Here is a 22,771-nt window from a genome sequence, read left to right on the forward strand (position 1 = left end):
ATTTTATAATTCTAGTATACTTAGTAGCTTCATCATTCATAGTAAATGTGATGGAGAAGCAAGAACCGTGATCAAATATTATTTATGAATACAAGGTATAAATTTGTAGGTAACTATTTAACTGGACCCACCTGCTCAGTGTTTAAGTTTCTCATAAGTTCAGTAAATAACCCCAAGGTTTATTTAAATTGTTGGACAGAAAAGGAAACAAAAACAAGCGTCACATTAAATGAAGAGTAGGACTGTTTAGCAGGGCAAACCATTAGACTGTAATATGGACACTAGTACAGTCAGTTCAATAAATCGGCACTGCATTTAATCATGTTTGTAAGGTTACAATGCCGCTGTTTGAATGAAGCGTTGCACCTCCCCCTGTAGCCACCGAAGTCACGTGACGTTAAGTAGAACCAAAATGGCCGCCGTTGTATTTTGACGTATAATAGCTAGCTAGTTTTCTTTTTGTTTCATTCTTGGTAGAGAACTAGCAAACGGCAGAGTTTTGGGGGAAGCTGTATTTTGCACTCTCCGTATACTGATGTACTAGTTTCAATCTTGAAGACAATCAAGGCTGACATACATTTATTGAACGAGTTAGACTATGCATATTTAGTTCTAAAACAGGCTAGCTAGCTGGCTCTGGCTGGCACACATTAAAGCATTTGGAAGTGAAATAGCTAGCCTACTTTGCTGCGATGGAAGAGTTGAGCGCAGACGAGGTAAGGTGGCTCAGATAATTACAGAAATAACGTAGGCATGTATTACTACAATTAAAATTCAGAGTTAGATGTCGAATTGATCTGCTTTGTAGTTTATGTCCTTTTTTCTTGTAACTAGCAGATTTAATAGAAACTCTTACGCTAGCACAGTTTAAATAGAAAAAAGACATTCGGGACAAAATCACACATTTAACGATATCTCGGCACCACCGTGCGCATTTTTCCAAAAGCGAATCACGCAGCGTTGATTCAAACGAAGCCGTCACTTTGAAAAAAAGGGACGAGATCGAGGGGGATACCTTTGTGTCACCGTTATCGCTACGCAAATGTAGTTTAGCCGTAGCTCAGTGCTGCAGAGCTAACGTAATACTAAGCTGGTCCATGGAGAGCGCTGTATTTAAATAACGTTGAACAACACGAACTTCAACCCATACGCAAATAAGTGACATTTATCTAACAGGTTGGTTCCTGCCACTGTTATACGCTGCATGCTAACGTGATTTGGCGTATCTTCTTGCAGGTAAGCTAGCTTACAGTTGCTAGCGTTGTTTTGCTAACAACCAAAAAATTAGCCTGCTAGACGACTCAGCATAAAAAACACGCCGGGCCACCATTGTGCAATCATTTGTCGGCCAGCTGTGAGGTCACAGTCCCTCTTGCACCATACGCGACATTTCGTGAAGTATTTCTCTATTGTCCCTTTGTGTCCGTATTTAGCTGCACCGTTAACTCTCAGCCGAGTGTGCTGCCCTTGTAACGTTGTAATTATAACATTATTTATCTCTTGGCATATTAGTGACAATTACTGCTCACGCCGGACGCCTGTCCTTTAATGTAGGTTAGACTGTTGTTGGCTTTTTAAGTAATAAGTCCTATGAACACTCAAGTGAAGGACGTTTCATAAGATGTCAATCTTCTGATATAACATTGAAGATTCGCAGAAGGAGACTAGCACGGCTGGCAGGGGGCCAGACATCACAGCCCAGCACCCCTCTCAGCACACCCCTAACATCCCCACAGAGGGAGACTCCACCTGGACCCCTCCCTGGACCCTCAGGTGCGGCACCCCAGCCCCTGCCACCAGCTGCCTCTCAATCACTGGGGCTCAATGTCCACAGTGGTACTCCTGCCACGTCCCCCATGGGCACCTCTGGTAAGAATTAAAGCGCCAGGCAGCAGACGCTCAATCGTTGCCCAGATTGGGATCCTCTCAGTACACAGTTATGGTTGTTAGTCTATTTTATGTGCTTTAGTAAAAGCTTATGATCCTGCTACAACAGTCCTGTAACACATTTCTCTGAGGCTTGAAAGATGTGTGATTGAGTGTAACACCGAAAGGGGACCATTATTTTTGTGATGCTGCTATGTAAACAAGTCTTGAATGACATCAACAGCAAAAGCTTGTTGTTATCATGGTGTCTTTTTTGACAAGTGTAGACCATGATGTTCAGTGAGCATCACTAAATCCACTTATGCATTGCTCTCTTTGAGCCATGTATGGATACAAAGGATGTTTCCTGGTATGTGTTGTTGGTGTGCATAGATGTGCTGTTTTTTATTTATGTATGCCCTGAATATCCTCCTCGATACATGATGCAGTAAACAGAATTTGAATGATTGTAGGTATTCTCACAACACACATTTCGCAACCAATAAGTTTACTAAAACTGTTGTATGTTTGTCCTCCATCTTCTTTTCATTGTGCTCAGTTGTGTGTTGTTCTTTCATTACAGGGGTGGCATATGGTAGTCAGAGCAGCGAGGGCGTAAGCTCCCTCTCCAGCTCCCCCTCCAACAGCCTTGAAACTCAGTCTCAGAGTTTGTCTCGATCACAGAGCATGGACATTGACACTGCCTCCTGTGAAAAGAGGTAATGTATGGCCTTACTGGCCTGGACAGACGTGAAGCTTAAAAAAGACAATTTTTAGTTCTGTTTCAAGTTTGTATTTAATCTGATAGTTTCCTGTTGTGGCCTGTGAGGAAAAAAATACTTAATCTTGTTTTATCTCAAAAGTCAGTGGTTACGCTCAGCTTGAATTGCATCAGTTACAGCACATTTCATGGTGACTAGTTTAATATCTCATTTAAAAAATGCGTTTTTCACAAAAGGACCGCAGAAGTGCTGTGAATATTTATGTAAAATTTGACTGTCTGTTTAGGAAAAAGTCATTATAGTATCAAGGCTTCTGCTAATTTTACTGCTACCAAGATTAGCTGATAGTGAGAGATGTGGACATTTGAGCCTTTGGTTTTATGATGATTAGCTTGAAGATGAAGGTCCGTTTAAAGTACTGCTTCTCTCCATTATTCCAGCATGTCCCAGGTGGATGTGGACTCAGGGATTGAGAACATGGAGGTGGAGGATAGCGATCGCAGGGAGAAGAGGAACTTGACTGAAAAGGTAAACATTACATGAGAGGAATCCCCTTTGTTCTGTTATTTGGCCTGTTTGACTCTGATCACGCCTGTTTTCAGACCACGTGAGCCTTCAAATCATAAAGGTAATTACAGGAAAGGAACTAGGGACTTTCCATAGAAACTACTTTTGAAGTTTCATTTTCATTTAATTTATTGATACCCAGTTGTTAATAGATGGCAGACAATGAAAAAAAACTAACAGCTAATACTCAACCTGCAAGTGCAGCAGACCCCAGAAATGTGTGGGGGGTTAGATTTCTAGAGCACCAGTGAATTGTGAAAATCCTGCGACCAATTATTAGTTAGGTTTTTAGGAAAAAACTGCGGCTGCCAACTCGGAACCACAACATTATATTTGTCTATTGTACTCTACTTACATTTACTGTAAACAACTCTGAGTTGCGGTCAAAATCTTACTGTTAGTTTTGTGTCCACCATTTTAGGACACCTCTACAAGCTCAGATGTTACTGAAGAACAGGCTCTGCAGCTCATTTGTAAGATCCTCCGCGTATCGTGGAAGGAGCAGGACAGAGACGTCATCTTTCTCCCTTCACTGGCTGCAGAGTTCCAGCAAAATCATAAAGATGGTATGTGACAGATTATCAGCTTTATCCTACCAAGCATAACATGTTGAATGACTGAGTTCTTTGCTGTTGTGTTTTCTCCTGTAGTATACTCTGACTTTAAAGACTTGATCAGTCAGATCCTGATGGAAGTCTTAATGATGTCCACCCAGTCACGTGTCCACAACCCCTTCGCCAGCTTGACCGCCACTTCTCCGCCAATTGCAGCAGCCAAATCTCCTGATCACCGTCTGACACTGGTGCAGCCCTCCAGCCAAGGTGGCAGCCCAATGGGCCCCAGTGCAGGATCGTTTGGAGCCAGCTCTCTATCTAGGCATGTACCTCAACTCTATATTATCATCCATCATGTCAAGCAGCCATAGCTGTGATTCAGTTTTCTCTATTGATAGAGCTAACATCGTTGTGATGTTGCTTTGACCTTTGTTTTAACAATGTTGTCCACAGTCTGTATGGGTGTAGTAGTCCTCGCCCGATGACTTTGGATGCAACCAAGAGGTCTTCTTCAGATCTCCCCACCCCCTCATCCTCTGAACCTTCTACATCTGCTAGCCAATTCATTGTTCCCCCTAGCCCACCTGCTACTTCTTCTCCAAGGCACTTCCTGAACGCTCCCTCAGCCCCAGTTCCCATCTCCCAACGCTATCGGCCTTACTCTGTTGCCTCCTCCTGGGGTGTCCCTTCCCCAACTAGCCCAGTTCACAGAGGATTCCATGGGCCCTCTTCAAGTCTCCCAGGGCCCTCTGTTCCCCCAAACACCCCAGTTTGTGTACCACCACCCAGCCCCCAGACCCACTCTCTGAGCTCACATAGTTCTCAAAACCATCCCTCTTCAACAACCCCTACTATGGTACCCCCTTCGCCCAGATCAAATGCCCGACAGGCTGCTTTTGGTGCCAGGATCCCACCATCTAGGTATCTCATCTTGCATTTGCACGTTTGTGGATGCACATGCTAGCAAAATATAATCAAAATCTCATCTCCTTTAGAGCGGATGTTGGAATTTTTTGGGGGATGAAGGTTTTCAACTAGATTCATTTTGTATTTATAGCATGTTATATATAGATTTAATTCAGTCAGTTTTGTTATAACTAAAGGTTCCAGTAGGCAGAATGGTCGGGTGATTGAAAGGTCCACATTTTCTGTTTTCATTAAGAAAATGTATATTTTAGAAGCTTTAACTTTTTGGCAAAAAATGAATATTAGAAATAGTTTAATAGAAAGTTTAATATATTCCACATTTATCCTAACATGTCAAGCACAAAGGTTAAAAGTTTCTCGGTCCAGACTTGTTTTGACTATGACTGTGACATACAGTTAACAAATGTATAAATGCGTCACACAAAATGCGCTAATGCATAGCAGCAGACACTGACTTGAAGCAAGCATGCATACCGCCAACAGCTCTTTTTGTTCCCTTCTTTTGCCTTTTGTCATTTTACAGTCCACGTTTTCACTTCACGTCTGTCTCTTCCTTCATTCTTTTGTGCGTAACGTCCTCTTTTCTTCCAACCTTTCCCCTGCTCCTCCTGTCCTCTCCTCGTCATGTTAGCCCCTTGTCGTTTCTGTTCTTTGCCCTCTCTGATATGTCTCAGGAGAGCAGCGATGAAGAGTCTGAGGAGGATGAGGATTTTGCACGGGTTCAGTTTGGGTCCAGGTACACTGCTGCCTGTGTGCTAACCTGCGTTTGCGGCTTGCACAGTGATGGGCCCGTGCATGTTCCAGTGGGAGAAGGAGACTAATTTCACAAACATTAGGAAACTCAGTTCTTTTAAAAAACAGAGGTGTAAAGGTGTATATATAAATGTCAGCAATAACCTTTGGTGCGTTATGAGTGCTATAGACAACTGCTGAAGAAAACTGTATTATGTTAGACATATAACTGCACATGTAGTTATCTGTGGGGTAAAGATATGAAGAGCATAAAGAGTATGCATAAATGTTCTATACCAGAGATAATCTAGAGAAATGATTCTCGGCACTAACAAAGCAATTTTAATGGAAACAAATCTATTTTCGTTCATCTATTTAGCAGAAGTACACCCCTGTGAATTGTGTACGTTTGTGTATGCATGGAAAAATCAGAATACATTTTGCTTTGAATCAATTCGCATTTAGGTTTTGTGGTTCTAGCTGATCACTAATTGCAATCTGAGTTCATGTTTCTACGTGTGTCAGTTAACTTTGGCGAGCTGAGTCCTAATACTGGCTTCAAATAGCTGCTTGAAGCAGCAGTTATATATGTGTAATATTTCTAACTGTTATTGCTTTTTATTTAATCATATTTTTCATTCATGAGCTTAGCACTTGAGGCGCTGCAGCACTGACTAATGCCTTACTGTTTGTTTCTTTCAGGACATCTAAGAGTGGGTTTGAGCTTGTTAACCAAAATATACATGATAGTGGTTAATGCTGAGTGTATATCATCCTGTGTTGTCTCATTTTCTGTTATGGAACGAGTCTATATCTATCCCTGTTTCTGTGTTTTGTTTGTAGTCTTGGTGCATGCGGAGGGGGAATGTCCAGTGATTCAGCCAGTGATCGCTTCACGATTGAAGCATGCAAAGAGACAGAGATGCTGAACTACCTCATCGAGCGTTTTGACAGTGTTGGCATGGAGGAGAGGAAAGCTCCCAAAGTAGGTGTCTAAGTGTATTGGAAGAGGCTGCTCACAAGATTAACATTAGTATCAAAGAAATATGATAGATAAGAGTTCTGGGCAGTATAAATTTTATCTCAGTTAATTTGGGGCTTTTCGTCTCTCTTCTGTGTTTCAGATGTGTAGCCAACCAAACGTCAGCCAGCTTCTTAGCAACATTCGCTCTCAGTGTATTTCACACGTTTCTCTAGTTCTGCAAGGCACCTTGACCCAGCCTCGGTAAGGAAGCCAGCAGGTCACGTGAAGATCGGGGTTATTTCCTGCCTGTCGCTATCTGTCATTGTTGCTACTGTTCCTTGTCTTTTTTGCATGTAGAAGCCCCTTCCAGCAGTCGCTGCTGGTACCTTATATGCTGTGCAGGAACCTTCCATATGGCTTTATTCAGGAGTTGGTGCGCATTACCCACCAGGAGGAGGAAGTGTTCAGACAGGTGGGGAAGCATTCGTGTTCCATGCTGCTCTTTTATAAAGAACTACAATGGAAGTGAAACATGTTGGAGTAGATTAATGACAATGCACTGTAGCAAAATGTATTTTTAAATACATGAAAATCTTTTCTTTCTGTTAAAATAAAAATTGTAGGCAGGTTCACTACAATTGTTTAGATTAACGCTTACGTTACATACTTATTCACTCAGTTTCAATGTAAGAAAGAAAATCTGGAAATTCCCACCTTGGCATAATGCTCTCTAGAATGCATTTTACTATTTATTTTCAGATCTTTGTTCCCATCCTCCATGGACTGGCTCTTGCGGTGAAAGAATGTTCTTTTGACAGTGACAACTTTAAATTCCCTCTCATGGTCAGTATCTAAACGTACCCAATAAGTGATAACTTCAATCATTAACTCATCCAACGTTCAAATGCCACACCACACTGATTTGTAGCCATAGAATAAATCATGCTACCTTATTTAAAGTGAAAAAAGGTTTCACTTTAGAAAATGTGACTGTTTTTTGTTTTTTTGCAGGCATTAGCTGAGCTTTGTGAAATCAAGTTTGGAAAGACTCACCCAGTGTGCAACTTGGTAAATTTATAGTTGAACCAACAAGGCTACTATTATGTATTAATGACATAACAAACACATGTTTTGTATGTTTAACTTACACAAATGGTTTCTCACTGAATTTATTTAAACAAGCAGGTATAAAACCAGTATTTTAGTTTTGTTGATACTTACTAGCACAAATAGACATTTTAAAAAAATATGAAGGTCAAAACCTGTGTAGCTGAAAATCTGTAATGCTTGGCATTGCTTTATGCAGATAACATTGCTGCCTTTGTGGGGTCCCAAACCTCTGAGCCCTGGTTGCGGCAGAGAAATCCAGAGACTGTCCTACCTGGGAGCCTTCTTCAGCCTCTCTGTGTTTGTTGAAGATAATGTGAGTTTACCATTTCATTGAAACACAGAGCACAGTCTTTGTAATTGTACTGCAAAAACAAAACAAGATGATACGTTTCATGTGCAGATCATCATATCAGATTTGGTATTGTGTGTCGTGTGCTGTAGACCAAAGTAGGAGACAAGTATTTCTCTGGCCCAGCCATCACCATCGAGAACACACGAGTTGTCAGCCAGTCCTTGCAGCACTACCTAGAGTCAGCAAGGGTGGGTGTTCCATTTAAATGCGTTCTTTATAACAAACGTCCGTTCGTCATTAAGATTGTGTCTGATTTATTATTATTATTTTTTCTTCAGGGTGACCTGTTTAAAGTTCTCCATAATATCCTACTCAATGGAGAGACACGAGAGTTAGCTCTTAATTACATGGCATCTTTAGTCAACTACAATGTTAAAAAAGCTCAGATGCAGGTAAGTCAGCAAACATTAAATCAAGGAAATGTTGATTAGCAAAAACCCATAAAAATGCCTGTGCTACACAAAGACTCTTTTACATGACATAAAGCATACGTGAGTGCATAATGGGTTGTACTGTGCAGGTATTTAAAGCCTGTGAACATTAATGCTTTTATTTTCTTGCAGACTGATGATAAGCTGGTGTCGACAGACGGCTTCATGCTCAACTTCTTATGGGTGCTGCAACAGTTGAGCATGAAGATCAAGCTGGAGACGGTAGACCCTTATTACATTTTCCACCCACGCTGTCGACTGCTTGTCAGCTCAGAGGAGACGCGTCTTAAAGCCACTATGGACGAGCTCAAAAGCTGGCTCTCAGAACTGCGTACGTTCAAATACGTATCGAAATATGAGAAATTAGAATTACACTATTGGTTTTAATTTAAATGGAATGCACTATTATTATTATTATTATAGGATTTCTCTTTGGTTATAAGTTTATTTCTTTAATTGTGGAAAACCTTTCTGCCAATATGGGAAATCTGCAATTGCACGTGGAGGCGGCATTTTGCATACTTATTAGTTCTCAGTGATTCATCACCAGGCAGACTTTATTTATTTTTCCCCGTAAGGGATCAAGAATATTCTCAGATGATTCATACTAGTTTTCCTGTTTCCGAATTCCTTCTGACTGCTGTGTTTGAAGTTGTCCAAGCTGCTATATGCTGTAGAACTAAAGTCAGATGCTAGTTTCAAAACAGATCTTTTACTACCTTACAGGTATTAAGGCGGATTGGCATGACTGAATTAGACTCTTGTAAATGTAAATTATGAATTTTCTTCTTGAATTTACCCAAACAGATGAAGACCCTAACAAGTTTTCAGAGCCCAAGTTTCCCACTGAATGTTTCTTCTTGACACTGCATACGCACCATTTATCGATCCTGCCTGGCTGCAGACGCTACATCCGCAGATTGCGAGCTATCCGTGAACTGAATAGGTACAAACATGCGCACACACACACACACTCAAAGTGTGTTCAGTTTACATGTTTTAAGACTGCTCTATGTTCCCTGTTAGAACTGTTGAGGAGCTGAAAAACAGTGAAAGTCAATGGAAAGATTCTCCCTTGGCAAGTCGTCATAGAGAGATGCTCAAGAGATGCAAAACCCAGCTAAAGGTCAGTTATACATCTTTGTACATTCTTTAATGCCTTTCTTTCAACGGCTGCTTAAAAGTTCAACACTGATTAAAAACAACAGAGGTGCAAATACATCCGCATGTCATCGTAATTAGAAATTAGAATTGGACCTACTACTAATCATAAACACGAGACGGTGATCTTTTTCATTCATTGTGTGATTTTTGTTGCGTCAGAAACTTGTGCGAGCTAAAGCTTGTGCTGATGTGGGCCTTCTGGATGAGAACCTGCTCCGCAGATGTCTGCAGTTCTACAGCACCGTCATTCAGCTCATTCTTCGCATGGTAGACCCTGCCTACCCAAAGTGAGTGGCCCAGTTGCTGACCTGGACTTCTGGTCTTGGCTGTACTTTCTTGAATGCACTCTGAAAGAAAACAGCCGTATTCTTTAGTCTTTTATCATTTCACACACTGTCATATAAGAAGAGATTAAATTAGTATCTTATTAGCTTGATTTCTTTATCTATACGCAGCATCAACTTGCCCCTGAACCCTGAAATTCCCAAAACTTTTGCTGCGCTTCCCGAGTTCTACGTTGAAGATGTGGCAGAGTTTCTTCTTTTTGTTGTGCAGTAAGTTCATACATGAGTTTAAATGCACATGTTATATATCTGTTAAAATGTGTTAATAAAACATATAAATATTGAGATGTGTGAAAGATGAAGTGTTTCATTCATTCCTTCGACCTCATTGTTTCTTACAGGTATTCTCCACAGGTTTTATATGAGCCATGTGTCCAGGACATTGTTACCTTCTTGGTGGTGTTCATCTGCAGCCAAAACTACATCAGGAACCCCTATCTTATCGCCAAGTTGGTGGAAGTGCTGTTTGTTACGAATCCCGCTGTACAGCCTCGTACTCAGCGATTCTCCGAAATGATGGAGAATCACCCGTTATCTATCAAACACCTTGTCCCTGCCCTCATGAAGTTCTACACTGGTAAGTGCTATGCAGTGCTAAGCTGTAGTTGTACCAAGGTGGATTCAGCCTAGATTGTAATCTGCCTTGAAAGTTATTTATTTATTGACTGTGGTCCTCTTCAACACTAAAATCAATTTCTCCTGCTTAGACGTTGAGCACACTGGTGCCACCAGTGAGTTCTATGATAAGTTCACTATACGGTACCATATCAGCACCATCTTCAAGAGCCTGTGGCAAAACATTGCCCACCATGGCACCTTCATGGAGGAATTTAAGTGAGTTAACTTTTTCACATATTGTAATTTGAAAGATGTTACACAAATGAATTTCATTCTGACACAATGTCCTCTGTGTTCACTTTTTCTTCCAGCTCTGGTAAGCAGTTTGTGCGCTACATTAACATGCTGATCAACGACACCACCTTCCTATTAGATGAGAGCCTTGAATCTCTGAAACGTATTCATGAAGTTCAAGAAGAGATGAAGAATAAGGAACAGTGGGATCAGCTGCCTAGGGTCAGTGCTCATCCGCACAGGGACACTGTTGAGCAATGACATGTTATCTTTTTGTAGAATAAAACAACATTGATTTATATAATCCCTGCTAATTTACAGGAGCAGCAGCAGAGCCGCCAGTCCCAGCTGACTCAGGATGAACGGGTGTCCCGCTCCTATTTGGCCTTGGCCACAGAGACAGTTGAAATGTTCCACATTCTTACCAAGCAGGTTCAGAAGCCTTTCCTCAGGCCTGTGAGTGTTGCTGGCCTGACTGAGCCTTTTTTTCTTCTAAATTTACACCTACTGTTTCCTAGGCCCTATAAATAATATCAGTTGTACACTGGGACTTAATGTAAGAGCAACAATATGAACATGCATTGGGAAAGTTTGACACAGCTTCTAAGGATTGCCTCCATATTTCCACAGGAGCTTGGACCACGTCTAGCTGCCATGCTAAACTTCAACCTTCAGCAGCTCTGTGGGCCCAAGTGTCGGGACCTGAAGGTGGAGAATCCTGAGAAATATGGATTTGAGCCCAAAAAGCTTTTAGACCAGCTGACCGACATCTACCTGCAGCTGGACTGTGCTCGATTTGCTAAAGCAATTGCAGATGATCAGGTAGGCAGAAAACGGTTTATGCTTAACCTCACTGAAAGATGATCATACTATTCTTGTTCTTTTTGCAATGATGGGAGTCATTGGGAAATTTATACTATATATAACTCAGCTGCTGATTATTAAAGTAAACTATAACCAATGACTCCATTCATAAAGCTTTTCTTTTGTGCAGCGGTCATATAGTCGTGAGCTCTTCGAAGAAGTGATCTCCAAGATGAGGAAGGCTGGTATCAAGTCCTCCATTGCCATTGAAAAATTCAAGCTGCTTTCGGAGAAGGTGGAAGAAATAGTCGCCAAGAACTCACAGTCCGAAATGGACTATAGTGATGCACCTGATGAGTTTAAAGGTGTGTATTTGTAGTGTGTAAAGGATCTATCATTGGAAAAGTTATGACCTGGCTTAGATCCAGTCCTATGTCACCAGATATCTAAATATACATATTTTTATATCAACCAAGGAAGATTGATAATATCAAAGTGTTTTATCCTTCATGTCTAGTAAGTCTTTAGCTCCAACTGGTAAACCACTTTCTTGGAGTTCAGTTGTGACCTCAGCTCAGTCAGTGCAGACAGACATGATATTCAGCAGCCACCATTGTTGAATTCCAGACATTTCTAGGGATTTTCCAGTTCACAGAGGTCATATAGGCAGCTTAGAGCAAGGCTATCCTATAACCACAGACTTAATATAATCTAGTAAGGGAACGTGGCCCGCATACTTCCTTTGATTCCCAGATACTCCAGCCAACACACCACAGTTGATGGGAGTGTGCCACACAGGAGACCTCAGTATTGGCTTTCTATGTGGTTATAAATAAACACACCAGGGTTCATTTCTGTTGCGCAGAGCAACCTTATGACATTTCAGTGCAGGCCCAGTTTATTGAATGCTCTTAAGTTTTTATTGGCTGTATTTCTTTACAATGTTTTCATAAATGTATCAATATTGCTTTCACATGAAACAAGTTAATTCCAGGATTTAGCGCAAGGCATGTGTTTAAGGAAGGGATGTCTGTCATGCATTTAGGTCTTATTCTCTTTATGCATATATGACAAAGGACAATGGGTATTTGATGAGTATGGCTTAGGCAATAACGAGGGGTACAAGTGCTATTCTGGTACAACTCCATGCCCCAAAGAAGAATAAAATCAGTTTGAGTTTGTTGGTTATCAGTTCAAGGAAGTCTGGATCGTAATCCTTAAACAACTGTGTTATAACAGACCCTCTGATGGACACGCTGATGACCGATCCTGTGATGCTGCCTTCGGGGAACATCATGGACCGATCAATCATCCTGCGCCACTTGCTCAACTCCCCCACGGATCCCTTCAACAGGCAGCCACTCACAGAGAGCATGCTGGAGTCAGGTAACCCATTCTAGTAAACCAATAGAAATATTTCTGCCGCTTATATTCAAGTGTTGTTTGCATGGCTGTGCCTGACGGTCTGTTTTCTAATTCTACAGTCCCTGAACTGAAAGGCAGGATCCATGCTTGGATGAGAGAGAAACAAGGCGGACGACCTGTCTAAGGCCCACGTGCTGACAAGCTAATGATTATTAAGGGATGTGTCCAAATCGTCTGAATTCAGTGTCACTACTACCAACGACAAAAACAATTTGAATGGAAGAAAAATGAGACCTGATTTGATTTTTATACGCATTTACCCTTTTTGTCTCAAACCATTATCATGGTTCTAAAAAACAACATAATAAAGTTAAGACTTTTAAGTTTTTTTTCTCATGAGTTTGTGTATATATACAGTATATATATCAAAATATATACATATATTTAACAAGAGTTAGTTCATTCATCCTAATGCTGCAAGGATACACTTCCACCAAGAACAAGTTTACCAGCAGTTACTTCATTAGTAATTTTCCTTTACATTTTGTTTTGCAACACTGAGTAATTTGACATCAATAAAATAATATTGGGGGGGGGGGGGTTATATAGCTTGGTCTGAGTGAGTTTTACTTATTAACTAACTATCAAGACTGTGACAATGATAAACTTGAGTCCATGTATTGTATGCTGGTGTCTAAGAGTAGACACACTTCAGATCTGGGGATATCTTTGAAGGTTGTAGCTTAAACTAACTGTAAGAGTTAATTTTAAATACAGTAGGAGGATAAACAATGGTTTACCAAAATACACCTTATTCAGTTGTTCCCTTTTAGTCTCCTTTTCCCTGCAGACATTAATAGATTAAAAGTTACTTTTTGTGTGTGCATGGCCTCAATTTCAGATCCTCCTAAGCGCCTCATAGACAAATGACCCTCGTCAGGCAAAGCATACATTAGAGAATGTAGCATGACCACCTGATACAACATGTTAGAAGCACACATTAAGTATTTTCTTCAGAACCACTGATTCTTGAGATGGTCTCTTTCAAATGACACTGTACCTAACTTGACCTTGCTGACCTTAACTGTACAGGAAATGAGTTAGTTTAACCACACCTGTTTTGGAAGCTAGGATTTTGAACTGAAATAAATGATGATGCACAGTATTTCACAACTCGTCACTGCATTTTTTGCCCATATACTTTTTTTATTTCTTAATGGTTTTGTTTGTACCTTTTTAGCAAAAGATTACATTTAATTACAAAATCTCAGATTGAACAATACTATACTACAATGGTTAACAAATAAGCTGTATTTGATGTGCTCATAAGTGTAACCTTAGTCATTCATGTACTGTGCTTGTTATAAACAGTTAAACCCGTTCATTGCTTTATTTTACCTCAAATGACCATGTTTAAATCAAGCTGTTTATCCTGAATAACAGGCATTAAGTTCTGGGCAACACTGAGGCCTGGAAGAATTGAGGTGCACAATAATGCAAGCTATTTTATTTAAACCTTGAGAAGTGCACACATATATTTAGTGTTTTCAAATAGCTCGTTTGCGCCTGGGGGTAAATTATTGTGCATTATATAATAGAATATTGGACATGTAGTTTGCGTTTCTTAACACGAAGCGCTCGCTAGGGGGCGCTCTTTGCGGTGACCCTGGGTGCTGCGGTGACTGTGGTGCGGGGAGAGGTGGGTAGAAATCCTGCAGTGTGGCGTCACGGTCAAAAAAAAAGGAAACCCACCCACTCCATTACACGTCTTATTTGGAGCGTCGCCATTGGCTCGGCGTCCCATTAGTCAACAGTATGTCTTCGCTCATTGGTCAGTCGGGCTGCCTGTCAACGTGACCGAGAGGGAGTTGACGTAATCTCTTCAGTAAATCAAGGCGATCTATCAATTCTGCGCTTCGCCTGCGAGCAGAAAGACGTCCACCCTTTATCTGAGCTGGAAGGTGAAGGCGGCAGGGAGGCACCGGTGACAGCAGCAGCTCCATCCGGCGGAGGATGCCGCTATAATGGGTGTTTTCACAGGCAGCGGACTCAATAACACTTCTCGTTTTTGCAGATTGTGATTAAAAAAAAGAAAAGCCGAGCGTTTTGACGCCCGCCAGCTCGCGTTAGTTCTCCCCGCGGTCCCGAGGGGTTTTTGTCGTTGTCTCGCTCACACTCTTCAAACGTAAGTAGAAAAAAATGCATAATTTCTTCAGTCATAGTTTGTGTTGTTATTCTCAGGGCTGCACGTCAACCTACACACTGGGTTTAGGCAGTTGCTGGAGGGTCGTGAGCAGTCGCGCGCGTGACGTTAGCTAACGTTAGTCACATACGTACAGCGTTGACCGTTACACTCCCGGTAGTAGCTTTATTTTTACACAGTCGAGCGATTCGCAAAGCGTATAATAGTGTTTGTTTACACGCACTCCGTCTGGGCGCTAGCGACAACGCCGTCCGCCAGGCAGACACCGGGCTGTCGCGTTAACGAACGCCAGTTCCGTCTTGTAACCGGGAGCCGCGAGCGTCTCGTGACGCGCGGTTGAAACGTAGCATCGTCGGGATTTAGGCTCATTAGGATTTAATGCTGCATCTCTCGCGGGCTCAACGTGTCGACTCCGCGCTGCTAAAATAAGCATTCAACTCCGCCCCGCGCTACAGCCCGCAACATGCAGCGGCGGGGGATTAGCCCAGTTCCCGACAACAGCGGAGAATCTAATTTTCTTAAAAAGGGGGAATCGTACGCTCTTTGTCCGCACGGGATGAGCTCCGCTGCGTGGAGCGAACGGGCCCGGCTCCCCGTCCCACCGCAGCCCGCACCGAGCGGGCCGGATAGAATTTCATGGGCGTATGCCTGAGCAAGTATGGCTGACTGCAAGGGCATGGAAAAACATGAGCTGTCTGGAGCATGCGGCGACTCACGGGCCCCTGAACGATCAGCTGGACATAATGGAAAAGCTGCCCTTGGTTCACAGTTCCTCCCATGCCTTCAGCTGATCGTGTAGCCCTGTGCATTCCTATATTCAGTGGCATTACTGTTATTTTTGTTTCACACCAGTGCTTTGCACATATGATGTGTTTTCGATTTATAAACCTACATGATGTGGTAGTAGTTTGAAAGTTAAAGAACTGGCTGCAGTTTATTGAATGTGCTCAGCCATGTTTGTAGGACGGTGGTCAGCCATGTTTGTAGGCTCCATCATTAGGACCTGGTGAGAATTATTGGGACACAATCAAACAGGGTTCCAGCCGTTCACTCCGGACTGAATGTTCTGTTTATTAGGCAGATGCACATATCTGATTTTGCCTCTTTTTCTTTAGGAGCAATATACGAAGACGCGTACGCGAGGGACGGCCCGCAAACCGCAAACATGTCTGGGGCGTCCGTTAAAGTGGCTGTGCGAGTTCGGCCCTTCAACTCCAGGGAGATCAGCAAGGAGTCAAAATGTATCATTCAGATGCAAGGCAACACTACAAGTAAGTGGATTGGTATGCGCACAACAACAGAATGCCTTCAGTTTATACAGGGCTGTGTGCAATGGGAGGATCGGTGGACCACAAATGCTCCTGCGTGGTTTTCCTTCAGGAGTCTCTGCCGGGAACAGTAGACTTGGCAAACTGAATAGCGGACGGCTGGGGACAAATGGCCTGAAAGAGAATAAAAGGCCTACAGAGTGAAATTCCTCCTCCTCTGAAGGGGGCTGCATGCCTGAGGAGTCTCTGTGTGAGAAACGCTGAGTGAGTTCATACTGTGAGACCCAGGGGTCAGCGCCCAGCTTGGCCTCCCAATACCCTGGTTCATCTAGGCTTCATCACACAGTTGTTTTTATAGACTTGCAGTTTCATTTTGTTATCGCTTCGAACACACAGTCTGTGAATAGGTTGTGGAGGAATTTGTGTTGCAGGTGAAATTTATATACCAAGATATTTTGCTTCATATTTAGCTATGAAGCGAATAAGAAACTGAAGTAGTTCCTTCTGAAGCAATAAGCTTTCAATAGAACGTTCATGCTCTGGCCATTTTTATGTATGCAGGATTATGTCAAAATAAATATAAATGCAAATGACTTAAAATGTAAGACGCAGAATTGTGGATCACATCACATAAACCGATGCTAATATTAAATTTTGAATTTAGTTGTAAAGATGCTCTGTGATGTAATACCCTAATAGTTATGGTCGTAGTGCTGCACAGCTTTCCGTAAACACATCCGTGACGCTTTCTCTGCTGCTGTTATGGTGGGATCTATGAGAACGGATGGCGGAGCAAGGAGAGAACACCTGAATGTGCTCCGTAGTCTGGTGATTCAGCCTGCTTACTTGTGACTGTGAGTCACCAGGTGCTGTGAAGTGCTATCTGCTTCCCCACTCACCCTTGTGGTAAATGTCCTGTTTCAGAAGGCAGAGGCAGAGGCAGTCTCACTGACATTAACATGGAAACGGCGTCTGACGGCAGAAACCTGTTCTGCCACCGCTCTCTCTAAGTTGCCTCGAGTTCTGTCTGTCAGTCAGTCATGACTGGTACATTAGACTAAACCTATATGAATCTTCCATAAGATCCCTGCCAGTTATGGCCCACTTGCTCTTTATCTCTCACACTCTACCAAAGACAAGCTTTGTGTCAATCCCTGGTACTTTCACTCCATTTGCCTGGGTTTTCATTATGCCAATGCCAGTCTGAGGTGCTGGAGGGTGACTCGTCGTCGTAGCAGAACTGCAGTGGAATATGCAGCGTTTTTGGGGGTTAGCGAGTGAGCGTAGAGGAGGCTGCAGTGCTGCCTACTCTGCCTCCTATCACATGGGCAGATTGCAGAACAGAAAGGGAGGCTGGCAGGGAGCCATACTCTCCCTTCATCAGGACCTCATTGCAGATGGTATGCTGTGAATGCTGTCCTGCTTAAAGGTTGAATGAGAGCGAGCGGTTTAAAGGTGCAAGGGTTCATACGTTTAGTTGAGCAGTGTAGGAACCTGACTTATTACTCTTTCATAGCTGCAATACACTGAACTACCTTAAAGTGTGTAGTTACATAACCTACATTTGAAGTCTAAGCTACTTACTCATTTATTAGAGTATGCAGCGCTTATAAGCTTATTAACTCGTTTTTTTATGATATTTTTGTAGTCATTTGCTTATAGAATAATAAGTACTGGAAGTATTTATGATCAGGTATTGTACAAAATGAGCCTTTTACAAACATGCCAGCACTTGTGCTAAGCTAACACTGTCGGTGATACAACTGCATGTCTGCTGTTCTGGGATCTGTGGTGATGACTAAATGGAACTGAAAGCTGCCAGACATATAAATAGGGTGTTTTATGGAGTTGCTTGGTCAGCGTGTACGTGTTAAGCAGATGTGTGGTGGAGGCTGTGACTCTCACCTTATTGTTGAATCTCCCCCAAGGGTGAATGTTTGCTTGTGTGTATTTGTCAACAGCAGAGAGAAGTGAAGAAGCTGGGGGAAAGGGGAGCGTACGCTGCTTCCCTTCTCACCATGCATGGACTGTTGTCAAGGATAGGGTGCAGGCGGAGGAGCAGCAAATTGATTATCCAGTGTGCAAGAAATGCGTCCAAGGCCTCTGCAGGGAGGCTGGAAACAAGCAAAGGCCTCTTTCAGTGGAAGCTTTCAAACATACCAGAGCTAATGCTAATATAAAGGCTTGATGTGATGGGCTGTTGCATCAGTTAGCGTTGTTGCGCCAAATGTTGAGTAACACAATGATGCCCACAGCCCTTGTGTGTCCTCCATACCAGTGTCAGTGTCACGCAGCAGAAATGACAACGAGCACATTTTATCTGAATGGGAGCGAGCGTCATTCAGGAGAACGGTGGCACGATTTTGTTTGAGGGATGGTCGCGTCGTGGCTGCCGAACCCTGCACAGACAGGGCCGATTTACCTGATTAAGAGCAGTAATCTGGCTTGCCTGAGGTCACCACGCCCTGCTGCTGTAATCCCCATGACCCCTACGGTACCTTCATACACCTGCTCAGATGGTTCCTCATTACATCTTGCCTAGAGTGTTCGGGAACAACACACATTTGCTCACTATGTATATAGTGACAGGCAGTTGTCTCCCTGTTATGTTGTGCAGCTCAGCTAGTTTTCTTTGGACCTACCTTTTGTAGCTGTGCAGATGATCTGGTTTTATTGGGGCAGGTGGCTGCTGTGTTCAACTTTTTCTTAAAAAAAAAAAAAACAAACAAAAAACACTAATCACATGAGTCATGCGCCTTTCACTGCGTTATCTTGTGGTTTTCTTCTTTGCTTGGTCGTCAAGGCAACCTGTATTTTTTTTTTCTGCTGCAAAAATGCAGTAAAATTAAAATGTTTTGCATCTTTCACAAAACATCTTCACATTGTGTTGTGCTGTAGTGGTGACTGTTTTAAAAATGTTTAGTGTACAATATTGCAAAGTTTGATATAAAGGGTAAAGTTGATTGTTGCTTATTTCACAGTCACAGTGAATGAATGTAGTTGGTTACATTATTTACAGTAAGTGGAATAATGGTACAGCTGCAGTATTGTTAGTAGTAAGTAATTAGGTTTATCTGACAGGGATCAGTGTCATTCTATACAGTACACTCAAAGCATTAATAGGACTGACTGCATTGTTAAGAGAGCTTATAGTGAAATACACAATGCCTCCCAACACAGACCAATGATATGTCCTCACACACAACCTACAACTTCAAACATTGCAGAACACTGGGCAATGCCTGACCTCAAGGGTCCCAAAAATGCTCAAACACTGTTCTGGCCCAAGTGGTCTGTCTCTAGTGCTGTTTGCTTAATGAGTAACACATCATTAACATGTCAAACTGCAAATATTTTCTGGTTTTTGGCAGATATCGAATATGGGGAAGAATCTTGATGACTGGCAGAACAACTGTTTTATCCTCAGGCTTTCTGAATTTCTTATGAGGAGCAAAGATCTGTAGATAAGCTGGTTTCTCTGCAAAGGGTTCTGCGTAGCATCCTAGCTACAGTGATCAAACACCCAGCTCTTTTACTTGTTCTACATCAGCTGCTAAACTCTATTGTGCTCCCTCTCTGTTGCTCCTTGTGCTAAAGAGAAGTGAAACCATCTGAACATTTTGCAGCAAATGTGGGCTATTAGAGAACAGGATGGGATCAGAGCTGACTCAAGCGGGGGAGGGGGGTTATAAATGCATGAGCAGAGACAGTGAAAGTCGTGCATGAGCAGTGGGCACGTGGAGGACAGCGTGAGGCAACATACACTCACTCAGCTAGGGATGATGCGATTTCGGTCATATTGGTAGCAGCTATGAGATGATTCATGCAGCCAACGTGAGAACTTAGCCATTCTGCGTTTGCATTGGCCGTCATTTTGCAGTTTGTGCCTACGCCGCAAAAATATGTGGCCTTTTCTGTGTGTTTAATGGAAGACATCTAGGCAAAAAATAATCCCACTGGAATAAGTGTGCAGACGTTACTGCATTTGGTGCTCAATACCAAAATGAATGTGTTGTTTGGGTTATTTTCTTTATAGCGCTGAATACTGAGAACAAGATATTGATCCTGTTAGGGAGCTGTTCCTGAAGGCTCCGCTTCGATTGCCTGTTCCTCTCCAGACTAAAACGTCCATTAGTGTTGGTATTGTTGCCTCAGATAAAAGCAGCATTACAGTAGCTCTCTGGCCACAAGACGATGCTAAATTAGTGTGGTAAAATGCAGACAAATCCTTAAACATCCTAATTACGAAGCAGAGCAACGCATCCAAATCTAGAGTTGTGTAGATCTGTATTGTGATGAAAGCGGAGGCTGAAGTTGGATGTGTGCGTGTTTGTTTTAAAGTTGTAGCACCTCCTGCTGTGCTTCTCCTACCTTCCCTTGGGTTCTTTGCCTGAGATGGGTAAAATGGCCGCACTTTCCCACATTTAGCGGCATGAATGTGTGCGTTTTAGTGTTTGTGCCCTCACTGACACCGCTTCTCTCCAGACTGTATTGTTTGGTTTCCTCCCACAGTCTGAGGGCTAAGTTCAGAGGGTTTTGCAGTCCAGGCACGGGGAGCTGGTGGTTAGCGTGACGCTTGCTTTGTATAATTCATGAGTAAGACGGCAAGGCAGCGAGTCGATATAATATTTTTATTTATTAACACGGAAGTCCAGAGCCTTGGTCTTGGTTGGATGCTGGACTATTTTCTGCTCCAAGATTATTATATTGAGATCAGTAGTACACACGCACGCCTAAATAGATCTCTTAGTGATTTCAACGTCATTTACGTCCAGGCTGAATAAAAGGTGTTATTCATCTGACATTGGCCGTTTTTCCCTTTGCAGACCACGCCAAACAAGTGATGCAAAAACATCTATTTGTCTTTGTTTTAGAGATGCATATGCAAGAGTTTTACTCATGATGTCATGGAGCTGCTATGCTTACATAAAGCCAGAAAGCATTTTAAAGCGAGACTTTGGTTTCTGAGGGGAGGGTAGTTGAGGAAATCCAGGTCAGTGCTCTGTAAAATGGGAGCCTGTGTGAAGCAGTGAATGTAAGCAGCTCTGAGCCTCCCTTGTCTACACACAGTTGTCTCCGCTATGTCATTTGGCCCCATCATGTGATTATCTGTAAATTGTTTAAGAATTTATTTGGACTGGTTGTTGATGAACAGACCACGAGCCTACAAACATCAGTTTCACTCGATGATGCCGACTGATATAGACTGAAAGAAATGTCTTCTTGCTGGGTTTTGTTTCTTAAAGTCTGCACGTGACACTTAAAGTTAGAATTCAGTGTGCAAACAGGAAAACACCACGCTCCCCTATAGCTGCTATAGCTTTCCATGTCACAGGATGTGTTGGGGGGAGGAACCCTCTGACCCGAGGGAGCACCTGCAAGGAGGAAATAGCCTCGTTGGACATGGGCCGTGACAAGCGTTACCACTCTGAGCTGTGAAAATAAGAGTTCTGCAAATGTATTTTTTGTTAGTGTTAATATTTAGTTAAAATAAGAATCGTGTGTTGTGTTTAGATTCTGGCTCAGTGAATAATGTTATGTAACATTCAAGCTGTAAACATCAGACATGACATGAGCATGTGTGTTTATGTGCTCTGAATTCTTGCCAGATATCTGTGCATTGAGTTTAATCCCCATGTCATCACCTGGGAGGCTGCCTAAAAACCCCGTCTCTTTGTTGTAATTCTGTGTTTGCTCTGCTTTTGAATGGAGTCCTGCTGACTTAGCATGTTTCCTCTGGTAGCTTCCAGAAGCCTCTCTTTAGTCGTCATTATCCCGGTGAGCTCCATGTCTCTGTGTATGTTTCTGGTTTCAATAAACACACTTGCAGCCTTTGCGGATCGGGAGCAATGTATGGTTTGGCTACGAGTTCAGCGGAAAGGTTAGGGTGGCTGAAACCTGCCCATTCCTTCCTGTCACTGACGGTCTGTCGGCATGTGAAGCACTAGCTGCCATCTGCTGCTGTATAAATAGACAGTAGTCGGAGCTGGAACAGCTGGCACACTGGCCAGCGCTGAACCCGTTACCTCTGCTTTCTAGTTAGTCATGCGCCGCACACACAATAGCCGCTCTCCGTATGTGAATGTGGACCTGTCACTGCGGACTTGATGAAATAACGACAACGAATCAGAGCAAAACTAATTATTGGATTTTTAAAACAAAGCTGCTTTATGGGTTCCTAAACTGTTAATTCACACATTCTGTTGGTTTTCCATTTTAAAATGACACATTTACCACATTTCATATTTGGAGAAATCCATAATACTACAAAATATGTTTGTATAAAATGTAGTGAATATGATGTCATAGGTTTCCAATGGTGATTTAAACAGTCTCAGAAATTGTGATGGGATGGTCTTTGTTTCCTGTGTTGGGAGGGGTAGGTAGGGCCGTGTGAAAAGGGTCATTGTTATACAGGGGACTGGGCACATAAAGCCTTGTCATAACAGATTAGCTAATGTGTTTTGCGGACTCTGTTGTCAACTGCACTGCCCTGCATTTAGACATTGTTCTGGTGCCTTCCTGTGTATTTTCACGCTCCTCTGT

The 22,771-nt window shown here is 42.5% G+C and overlaps 2 protein-coding genes and 1 long non-coding RNA gene across 22 annotated transcripts in view; 2 read left to right on the forward strand and 1 right to left on the reverse strand.

Moving 5' to 3' along the window:
• The first annotated feature begins 397 nt into the window (after positions 1–397).
• On the forward strand, positions 398–13,919 carry ube4b (ubiquitination factor E4B, UFD2 homolog (S. cerevisiae)). 3 transcript variants are annotated; one of them, XM_055510360.1, is made up of 29 exons: positions 398–716; positions 1,650–1,869; positions 2,450–2,585; positions 3,029–3,116; positions 3,577–3,721; positions 3,806–4,031; positions 4,163–4,630; positions 5,160–5,372; positions 6,212–6,353; positions 6,493–6,593; positions 6,690–6,804; positions 7,092–7,175; positions 7,344–7,400; positions 7,639–7,755; positions 7,884–7,982; positions 8,073–8,186; positions 8,358–8,556; positions 9,033–9,171; positions 9,252–9,351; positions 9,549–9,676; positions 9,845–9,943; positions 10,075–10,310; positions 10,441–10,567; positions 10,663–10,807; positions 10,907–11,041; positions 11,216–11,407; positions 11,580–11,754; positions 12,629–12,775; positions 12,874–13,919. In XM_055510360.1, the coding sequence occupies exons 1-29, from the start codon at positions 693–695 to the stop codon at positions 12,936–12,938; spliced, it is 4,236 nt and encodes a 1,411-aa protein (XP_055366335.1). In that variant the 5' UTR covers positions 398–692; the 3' UTR covers positions 12,939–13,919. The 3 variants fall into 3 exon arrangements, with proteins under 3 accessions (XP_055366335.1, XP_029012650.1, XP_029012652.1); XM_029156817.3 differs by having other exon boundaries at positions 5,268–5,372; XM_029156819.3 differs by lacking the exons at positions 4,163–4,630; positions 5,160–5,372 and having other exon boundaries at positions 399–716.
• On the reverse strand, positions 9,602–19,336 carry LOC129604353 (uncharacterized). 2 transcript variants are annotated; one of them, XR_008695157.1, is made up of 4 exons: positions 18,868–19,336; positions 18,648–18,763; positions 18,131–18,339; positions 9,602–9,736 (listed from the first exon to the last, which is right to left on the reverse strand). It is a non-coding gene; the product is annotated as an uncharacterized LOC129604353 (long non-coding RNA). The 2 variants fall into 2 exon arrangements; XR_008695156.1 differs by having other exon boundaries at positions 18,648–19,336.
• The window catches only part of kif1b (kinesin family member 1B), a 41,745-nt gene continuing 33,595 nt past the window's right edge, over positions 14,622–22,771 (forward strand). For 10 of the 17 annotated variants that reach the window (XM_029155045.3, XM_029155046.3, XM_029155048.3 and 7 more), the window contains exons 1-2: positions 14,637–14,939; positions 16,073–16,228. In XM_029155045.3, coding sequence (XP_029010878.1) covers positions 16,123–16,228 — 106 coding nt within the window. In that variant the 5' untranslated portion in view covers positions 14,637–14,939; positions 16,073–16,122. Of the gene's footprint in view, positions 14,940–16,072; positions 16,229–22,771 lie in introns of all 17 variants that reach the window. The other 7 variants (XM_029155044.3, XM_029155054.3, XM_029155047.3 and 4 more) reach the window with 4 other exon arrangements.

Source organism: Betta splendens, chromosome 7 (assembly GCF_900634795.4).
Source record: "Betta splendens chromosome 7, fBetSpl5.4, whole genome shotgun sequence".
NCBI lineage: Eukaryota > Metazoa > Chordata > Actinopteri > Anabantiformes > Osphronemidae > Betta > Betta splendens.

Bases quoted from the DNA above. Each gene is read 5' to 3' on its own strand.
- ube4b (XM_055510360.1), top strand. From the start codon at position 693: ATGGAAGAGTTGAGCGCAGACGAG. The intron at 3,722-3,805 runs GTATGTGACAGA...TTTCTCCTGTAG, and splicing joins CCAGCAAAATCATAAAGATG to TATACTCTGACTTTAAAGAC. The intron at 7,401-7,638 runs GTAAATTTATAG...TGCTTTATGCAG, and splicing joins CTCACCCAGTGTGCAACTTG to ATAACATTGCTGCCTTTGTG.